This window comes from Phragmites australis, chromosome 1 (assembly GCF_958298935.1).
Source record: "Phragmites australis chromosome 1, lpPhrAust1.1, whole genome shotgun sequence".
NCBI lineage: Eukaryota > Viridiplantae > Streptophyta > Magnoliopsida > Poales > Poaceae > Phragmites > Phragmites australis.
Window position 1 is genome coordinate 35,409,616 of NC_084921.1, and position 9,809 is coordinate 35,419,424.

Consider the following 9,809-nt stretch of genomic DNA (forward strand, 5'->3'; position numbering starts at 1 on the left):
GAGTTGTCCACTCTCCAAAGGAACACACAAGTATACACAGTAGCGGATTCAATACTATAAAATCGATGGTTACTTTTTTTTCTTCCTTCTCTTTCTTCTTCTATGCCTAAAAATTGAACCAGACCTCGGGGCTCCAGGTGCGCCCAGTTCAGGGGGGCTTCAGCCCCCTCCAACCCGGCACATGGATGGAGCAAAGAGGCAGAGGAACTTGGATCAGTCTGGTCGGTTGGTCCTTCCTTTTGCCCATGGCACGAAATTTGAGTTCTGCTGAGGCCCAAACCGCAATGCTGGTATCAGCTTGCGAACACTGGCCCGGCCCACTGAATCCGTGAAAACTAGGGCTTTGCAGAGGGTTTAGTGGCGATTCCTCTTCCTCCTCTCGCCTGCACTGCACTATGGCATCCTCCGCCGCCTCCCTCCTCGCTCGCCGCCTCCTCCTCGCCCGCCGCCTCCCATCGTCTCCCTTTCGTCCCTTCTCCACCACTACCACCACCTCCTCCTCCTCGACCTCTTCCCCCTCGTTTAACGGATCCGATGCGGAGCCCCAGCCCGAGCCCGAGCATGACCTGCCCCCCGCGGATCAGGATCACCAGCAGGCCCCGAACCGCCCGCGCCCGCCCAACACCACCCGCCCCCTCGAGAACGGCCTCGACCCCGGAATCTACAAGGTTGGGGGCTCTTGATCCTTCCCCTTTGGGTTTAATTTCCTGCGAAGTGGAGTGACGTGGTTTTTGCTTTGGTGGGATTGCGCAGGCTATAATGGTGGGGAAGGTCGGGCAGGAGCCGATGCAGAAGCGGCTGCGGAGCGGGAGGACGGTCGTGCTCTTCTCGCTCGGCACCGGCGGCATCCGCAACAACCGCCGCCCGCTCGATCGCGAGGAGCCGCAGCAGTACGCCGACCGATGCTCCGTGCAGTGGCATCGCGTCTGCGTCTACCCGGACAGGCTCGGCACGCTCGCGCTCAATCACGTCAAGACCGGGTGAGCGTCATGCCTCCTTTCAGACGTGCGTCGTTAAAATTTACCTTCTAAAGAAATGTAATTTTGAGACCAATGGTTCAGGGGTAGTAAGGGCTAAGGAGGGCGGTGCATCTTGATGTTTTAACGTGCCAAGCTCTGCTTTGGTGACTCGGATTAGGTTCCCATATAACCATCTCCGTAGTTAATGTGCACCGTTCTGGAATTTGTTGTAAATAGGCAGTGCACTTAAATCCTTTTCCATTTCAAAGTTTTTACGTTAATTGATCCTTTCAGCGACTGAAGCGTCTAGATTGCAAAATTTGAGTGCTTGATTCTATTTGTAGAGAATTGGGTATGAACATTTTTAATTCACTTGTTACGTTTCCGTTAGCATGAATTAGAACACCATTACGTTTTGGGTCGCTTTTACAGAGGATGTTTTCGTGTCTGTCTGGTGAAGTGCAACATTGTTCAGTTTAGTGTCTAGCTTTGTGCTGTACCTTTGCTGATTCTGATTCCTTGGGTTGACCAACTTCCCTTCCTTTGGGTATAAAATACTCATACCGGTAAATCTACATCTATTGCAACATTTCAGCTCTATCCTCTATTTGGAAGGGAATCTTGAAACGAAAGTGTTCTCTGATCCTATTACTGGGCTGGTTAGACGCATCAGAGAAATAGCTGTGCGTGGAAATGGTATGCTTCTGACACTTTTGATTTGGATTTACAGCTCATGTTACCTTTTTATAAATGTTATAGCTCACAAGTGTATTTCAGCTTATTTATCTGCCATACCTCTGTTTGTTTGTTTGAACTACTGCTCTCTCTTTCTCTAAACGCCAGTTCTCTTATTAAATGAAATGCCATCAGTTGTCCAAAAATAAATGGATGTTATCAATTATCAAGTAAAAATAGTAAAATTAAGAAAATGAAATGGGCATTCTGCAGTTCGCCATTGAATACTTTTGGCAAATCATCTTCAAGCTGATTCATGCCCAGCTGCTCACACAATTTCAGTATGTGCTAAGTTGCTCTAGCTTCCAGCAATGATAGTTCAGTGAGGCTCCAATCATACCAATATTTCAAGTTTTCAACAACCAAGACACTGCGAACACTATGCTGCCAGGATTGTGTGTTTACTTACGTATTGGCATCGCATGCTTGGTGTCTGTTTCCCAAATAGCTGGCATAAATGTTGTAGATCCAGTAATGTAGATGCACTACTAAGGACCATCCACCTAAACACATCTAGGAATTCGAGTCTACGTCGAAATGCTCACTTTATACTTCCATGTGACAACAATCTTACCATTTCATGCAGAACAACTCTTGGTCTAGTCCAACCAAAAAATCAGCTAAGCAGAGATTTAAGCGCATCCAAATAGATGTGAACTAACAATTACATACACCTGTTGCATATCCAACTTGAGCATTATCCTCCATTTGTCAGTTTTCAGCAACTCTTAACCCTTGATGATGTACCTTGTACCTGCCTTTGTTCAGGCGGTTCCAGTCTTCTGTTATTCAGAACTTTTGTTATTTTGTTCTCTTTTAATATTTTTCTTTTGTTTACACGTACAAAGTTGTCACTCTGGTATATGGACAAATTATGTTCAGCAACTTTGTGCTGATGTTTATGTTTCTTTTTAGAATATGACATTGTTTTGCCAACAGGTCGTCTCTTGTTTCTTGGTAATGACTGCAATGCTCCGAAGTTAGGTGAAGTCAAGGGCGTTGGCTACTTCTGAAACTGATTTATGTCCAATTAGGCATATCAATGGACAAAATCAACTTGGGATGGAGGTATCACAACAATGCAACAGTTGTTATATATTGTTGAAATCTGATCAATGAACCGACAATGGTATTGTAGATGCCATACTTGCTGAGCAACTAATCTAACTTAATTTGGAATAATTCATGCTCCACGGAGTGAGCTTATTCTAACCCGCCCCCCCCCCCTGTTTTTTTTTGTCAGAGATGTTTGCCATTTGACTGGTAATAAAATTACAGTGTTCTCAACTGACGAATAGTTACTTCCATATGTATAAAAGTTTTTGCATCAGCTCACTTCAGCGAGTTTTATAGCATATAGCAGCCGATTTTGACAGATGCACCAATCATTTTGAAAACTAGTATGGTGGCTCACGCTAATAGCGTGGCTATCCTCGTTGTGATATTTATTACGATAATTTTTGATTAAAAATTAATCTTTTAGTTTTTTTATGAATTAGGTTAGTGTCATTTAGTTACAAAACTTATAAAATTAAAAGAAGAAATAAAAATTATGTTAGTGAAAGAGAAAATTATTTATACTTCAAATTTGTACCGAATTGTATACATGTATTGATTCGATTTTAGTATATGTTTTGATCAACTGCCAAAATTATTTGTTAGATGTAGGTAGCTCAACCAAAATTAGAATAGGTTTGCTTTGCCTGCGTGTTGTGCTTTGTTTGTTTTATGCGACGATCTTGAGATACACCGTGCTTCTTAATATATTATTTTGGTAAGAATTTTGAAAAACTTTTATTATTTTTCATTATGAATTTTAGCTATTGATTAATTATATTTTACATGAGCTCTTTATTTAGGTATTTGATTTTTAAGACTATTTGGTATGGATATTTCTTTTTTTCTATTCTAACACAAATTTCAATTATTATTAATTTATTTTATTTGGATTCTTTATTTAGATGTTTTGCTTTCCAAGCTGTTTGGAAATTAAACTGCTAATTTTTTATAATTTTTAATTTCGAATTTGGCTATTTATTAATCGTATTTGATATAAACTCTTAGGTTAAATCTAGATCATTAGATGTTTATAACAATAAGTGATTTAGACTTTTTTTTTATTAATGTGGTAATTTTGAGGGAACGGGGTGGCTCATTTTCCTCATCAAATATTAAGATAATAATAAAAAACAGTGTATAGGACTTCGGCGGGGCTAATGTGATGCCACATATATAGCTCGTTGCGCTCGGCAAGAACATGAAGGTTCCGTGTAACTGGCGGTAAATTGATGTCCTGTCCAAGAATTTGGGTAGTTTCTGCCATTGTTGGTCTTGAGTTCTGATCATCTTGGACACACCACCAGGGGACCTTGAAAGCACTCTCCAGCTACAGCTCTTCCAAGTTAGCATCCGAATCTAACAAGCAATAAAGTATCTGCCTTCGTGCGACTAGGGCTGGCAGTTTTATCTGTTTACCGGGGGGAAATACTCTAATAGAGTCAGGTATGAGTAAGATTTACTCACACCTGCGATACAGGTTTATTCTTCTATCTATATCAAGTGGGCTTAGTTCGATAGATCGACGCTCCCACTCCTGAGTCGAACTTCAACCCTAATCCCCACGCCTGTTGTCACTCCATCATGCCATTAGTCCCAAGCCTCGATCCCTTCTCCCCTCCGCTGCTAGCCCCTCCCCCACCCTAACTCGTTGCGCAAATCCTTGTCGTACAATAGCTTTTTGATGCTGCCCTGCCTCAGTTCCCCCACCGTGTCGTCCAACCCCAAATCTGTGAGCGCCTCACCATCGTTCCTAACGTTGTAGGGGGGCATGGCTCTGTCGACATTGATGTCAAAGGCAGTCGAGTTTGTGGTCTCGAAGACGGACAAGGATGAACTGTGCGCGGCACGGATCGATCTGGCCCATCACATTTGGGTTGGCCTGCTGCGCCATGGAGATGATGCTCACATGACATTGCATCCCGCTACCACTTTGACCAATTCAGCATCATATTCCGCCCCTCACAGCTTCACTCTGACTACATGATCTTCGCTGGCACACTCACCAACATGATGGCGCCCGCCCTCCCCAAGTCAGTAATACATTCCTCATTCCTGTTGCTCAGATTTGTGCTGTGTCAATAATCTTGCGGGTAAACAGACATACCCGTGAACGATAGGTTTGGTGTACGCACTTCATCTGCGGATGAGTAAAAACTAATGGGTACGGGATGAGCTATCCCTGTGTGCGATTTATCCATTCAGAAGCAAGAGAGCATAGGTAACTCTCACGGTCATCCCTCCCGAGAAAGCTTAAGTTTTTGAAGTGGCAGGGAAGCAACAGCTAAAACAGCAGCGCAATGCGTACAAAACTCTTTTCAGAAATACGTGCAGGAAAACTTGATGGGCATAGCTGCCCAGGTAATTTGGTACTTATTTCTACAAAGCTAAGTTTTTCAACCGGACATCATCGTTGAGAATAGCCACAATTGGCTACGGTGCAAGCTCCACAGATGCGCCTGGCTGGGAAAAAAATCCCAGCGCGAAATTGTCGCCATGAGAGACCAACCTCTGGCCGCCCGAGAGCGACTGTTTACCAATAGCCATACAAAATATCCAGCACATAGCAGTAATAAATCGATATATTATAGAGAAAAGGGATTAAAATTGCTATTTAGGGCGGACCCTATTCCCTACTAACCATAGGGAACTGTCTGAAAATTTAGAAGAACAAAATATAAATATTTTATCCTTATCAGGACTATCTTCCAAGATCGAAGATCGATCTAGTATGATGCCTCATCTGTGTTGAGAGTGATTTGAGAGAGTTTTAGAGTAATGAATGTTGATCTATTGATTGCTGTGTCACACATATATATACATGTTCAAAGGGCATGAACATGTCCATTCAGTAGTGAATGGTTGCCCTTTGGTTCAATAACTGAAAGCAGTTAGTGTGCTAATTGATCACATGCTAAATGTCTACTTGTAACACTCCCCTTGATCAATTATCTTGTGTGTAAACTTCTTGTTGAAAACTCCTCTAAAAACCCTGTGGGAAAAATATGAGGAGAAATAATATGTTATGTGTAGATATACCATTAAAAACTCCTTTAAATCCAATGGAAAAATATAAGGAGAAAATGATATGGTATATTTCAGTTATTGCTTTATTGTAAGTTCAAATGAGAAAACTCATTGATGAATTTAGAGAGCAATGATTATGACCTTTAGACCATATTTAAAACCTCCGAAAATATTTTGGAAAAATAGGAGGAACAAAGTAGATATTGCCTCGTTAAAAACCTTATATGAGAAACCGTAAAGGGAAAAACTCATAAAGGAAAAGAGTGCAATAGAACATGTTATTTATTCAGGGATCAATCTCCCCCTGAACCTTGCAAATCCCGTAGTCGTCGCATACCAATTCTATTAACATATTTTTGGAATATAGAAGTTGGTAAAGACTTGGTGAACAAATCAGCGAGGTTATCACATGATTTGACTTGCAAGATTTCTATTTCCCCATTATTTTGTAATTCATGAGGGTAGAACATTTTAGGAGCAATATGTTTAGTCAAATTGCTCTTTATGTAACCTGTTTGTATTTGAGCAATGCATGCAGAATTATCTTCATAGATAATTATTGATGATTGAATAGATCCAATACCACATGATTGTTGTATGTGATTAATCATTCTGCGAAGCCATACGCATTCACGTGATGCTTCATATAATGCGATTATTTCAGAATGATTAGTGGATGTAGCCACTAGAGTCTGTTTTGAAGATTTCCATGAAATGGCTGTTCCGCTATTTAAGAACACAAAGCCTGTTTGTGACTTGGCATTATGGGGATCTGATAAGTAACCAGCGTCAGTGTATCCAATCATATCCGTATCTTGATTTCTTTTAAAGAGAAGACCAAGATCTATAGTGCCTTGGAGATATCGTAAGATATTCTTGACTCCTGTCCAATGACGTTTAGTTGGAGTAGCGCTATACCTAGCTAGTAAGTTAACTGCAAATGCGATATCAGGCCTGGTGCAATTTGCAAGATACATAAGTGCTCCAATAGCACTGAGATAAGGAACTTCTGGTCCCAGTATCTCTTCTCCTTCCATCCTTGGTCTAAATGGATCCTTTTCCATATCAAGAGATCGAACAACCATGGGAGTCTTTGAAGGGTATGATTTTTCCATATTGAATTTTTCCAATATTTTCTGGGTATATGCGGCTTGGTGTAGTAAAACACCTGAAGGATAATGCTCGAGTTGTATTCCCAAGCAAAATTTGGTTTTACCCAAATCTTTCATTTCAAATTCCGTCTTTAGATGATTGCGTGCTTCATTTATATCTTCTGTATTTCCAATGATATTTAGATCATCAACATATACAGAGATAATACAAAATCCTGTTGAGGATTTCTTTATGAAGACACATGGGCAATCATCATTGTTGGAATATCCCTTTTGTAAAAGGAATTCTTTTAGTCGGTTGTACCACATTCTTCCCGACTGTTTTAAACCATATAATGATTTTTTTAAGTTTTACACAGTACATGTTGCGGTTTGCGTTTGGATTCGGAATGTTAAGTCCTTCTGGAACTTTCATGTATATATCCGAATCAAGTGACCCATAAAGATATGCGGTCACCACATCCATCAATTGCATAGATAGATTATTTTGAACTGCCAATGAAATTAAATATCGGAACGTGATTCCGTTCATTACTGGAGAATATGTCTCATTGAAATCAATGCCAGGTCTCTGCGTGAACCCTTGTGCTACAAGCCTCGCTTTATATCTCACCACCTCGTTGTTTTCATTCCATTTGCGGACGAAAACCCACTTGTATCCCACAGGAAAAATGTTACGAGGAGTAGGTATCACTGATGTGAATACCTCTCTTTTGGAGAGCGAGTATAATTCTTCCTGGATTGCGTTCTTCCATTGTGTCCAGTCCGAGCGTTTACGGCACTCTGCCATGGTCTTTGGATCTGGATCATTGAGAAGATCGTTTGCAATCTTTGAGGAGAAGTATGTGTCGACAATTGTAGTCTTTCTGTCAAATGATTCTCCAGAATCAATATAGTTGATGGAAATTTCATCTACCCTTTCCGACTCATTGTGATTTCCCATTGTTATTGAGTCTGGGTGTTCCGATTTCCTAGCATGAGTATTTGTGTGCACCGTTGAGCTAGGATCTGGATGTTGAGCATCCAATGGATGTTTACTATCCTTGAGTTTTGGGTGTCTTTCAACTTGACGTTGATTTGCATTTACTGATTTGGAGGAAGGATTCCTCTGTTTCCGCGGTAGCTTGCAAGAAGCTTTATCTTTTGTGTCCGTACTTCTCCCTCTCTTATTTTGATTTGGGGGTTGAGTGGTTTTATTTGGTACCTCCACTCTTTCCGGCACATTCCTAGCAGGAATATAAGATTTAGTGACACCTTTATTGTTAGTAAATGCATCTAGCATGGTATTTGCAATATTTTGCAAATTTATTATTCTCTGAACTTGGAGTTCAGATTCTTGAGTACGTGGATCTGTGTAGGAAATGTCCGTGGCATTCCAATTGATTTCCTGGCATTCTTTCTGGTACTTGAAATCTCCCCCTAATGCTGGGAAATGTCCCTCATCAAATATACAGTCAGCGTAACGGGCTGTAAGAAGGTCCCCTGTTAGGGGTTCTAGGTATTTTATGATCGACGGAGAGTTATACCCTATATAGATCCCTAATTTCCTGTGTGGGCCCATTGATGTACGCTGTGGTGGTGAGATCGGTACGTATACAGCGCAACCGAACTTTCGCAGATGGGAAATGCTTGGGGGATTTCCACGTACTAACTGCAGTGGGGAAGTAGTGTGATATGCAGTTGGTCGCAATTGAATTAAGTCAGCAGCGTGTAAGACTGCGTGACCCCAACATGAAGTTGGTAGGTTGCAATTGTGTAATAGTGGTCTTGCAATGAGCTTGATTCTCTTGATAAGAGATTCGGCCAAACCATTTTGAGTATGGACGTAAGGTACTGAATGCTGGACTTGAATTCCTAGGGCCATACAATAATCATTGAAGGCATGTGAGGTAAATTCAGCCGCATTGTCCATTCGAATGGATTGTATCCTATGTTCAGGATAATGTGCTCGTAATTTAATAATTTGAGCAATAATTTTGGAAAAGGCATGGTTTCGTGTGGACAATAGACACACATGTGACCATCGTGTAGATGCATCAATGAGAACCATGAAGTACCTGAATGGTCCAGTTAATGGTTGGATAGGGCCACATATATCACCTTGAATTCGTTCAAAGAATTTGAGTGGTTCAGCTCTAATTTTAAGATAAGAGGGTCTTAAAATTAATTTCCCTGTGGCACATGCGGTGCACACAAAATCCGATGGTTGTGGAAATTTGGCAGTATTTATGCCATGACCAATTGAATTGCAGATAATTTTTCGCATCATTCCAACACCGGGATGACCTAGGCGATCATGCCATATTTGAAATGTGTCAACATTCTGAAAAATTACCTTATATGCAACATGTGGTACGGGCTTGATGTATGTATAATACAATCCTGAGGATAAAGAGGGAATTTTTTCTAGTATTTGTTTTGCATATCCGTTATTTTTGGTAATGAGGAGATATTCTTCTTTGTTGTCATCGTGAGTTTCAATATGGAAACCATTTTGACGGATATCTCTATAACTCAGTAGGGTACGTGTTGAATCGGGATACAGGAGTGCATCTTCGATTGTAATTTGAGTACCCATAGGGAGAGTGATTATGGCGCGACCAGAGCCAACAATCATAGCATCGTGTCCTGCGATCGTCAAAACATTTCCTTGACTCTTTTTCAGAGTTTGGAAATATTTAGTTTCCCTTAGTATAGAGTTAGTGGTACAACTATCCACTAAGCACATCTCTTCTTCATTTGGATTGTCTCCCGTAATCATCTATATATATGAAAATAGAGAATGTGAAATTCTTCATAGATATATATAGAATACATACAACTTTATTGAGTATCAATGTGTTGATACAATAGTATGACAACAACCTATTACAACACTATGTAGGACATAGATATTAATAATATCTAATGAATTAAGAGC

At 40.7% G+C, this 9,809-nt stretch overlaps 1 protein-coding gene across 1 annotated transcript; it reads left to right on the forward strand.

Annotated features, from left to right (window-relative positions):
- Positions 1-326: 326 nt before the first annotated feature.
- On the forward strand, positions 327-2,908 carry LOC133916715 (single-stranded DNA-binding protein, mitochondrial-like). The gene is made up of 4 exons (XM_062360522.1): positions 327-668; positions 754-980; positions 1,555-1,655; positions 2,634-2,908. Exons 1-4 carry the CDS (start codon positions 396-398, stop codon positions 2,705-2,707), a joined length of 675 nt encoding a protein of 224 aa, XP_062216506.1. The 5' UTR covers positions 327-395; the 3' UTR covers positions 2,708-2,908.
- The last annotated feature ends 6,901 nt before the right edge of the window (positions 2,909-9,809 follow it).

What these genes read in the sequence shown, in the direction of transcription:
- LOC133916715 (XM_062360522.1), top strand. Translation starts at nt 396, where the DNA reads ATGGCATCCTCCGCCGCCTCCCTCCTCGCTCGCCGCCTCCTCCTCGCC. An exon ending in TCGACCCCGGAATCTACAAG is followed by an intron (nt 669 to 753) that starts GTTGGGGGCTCT and finishes GGGATTGCGCAG; the next exon opens with GCTATAATGGTGGGGAAGGT. An exon ending in AATAGCTGTGCGTGGAAATG is followed by an intron (nt 1,656 to 2,633) that starts GTATGCTTCTGA and finishes TTTTGCCAACAG; the next exon opens with GTCGTCTCTTGTTTCTTGGT.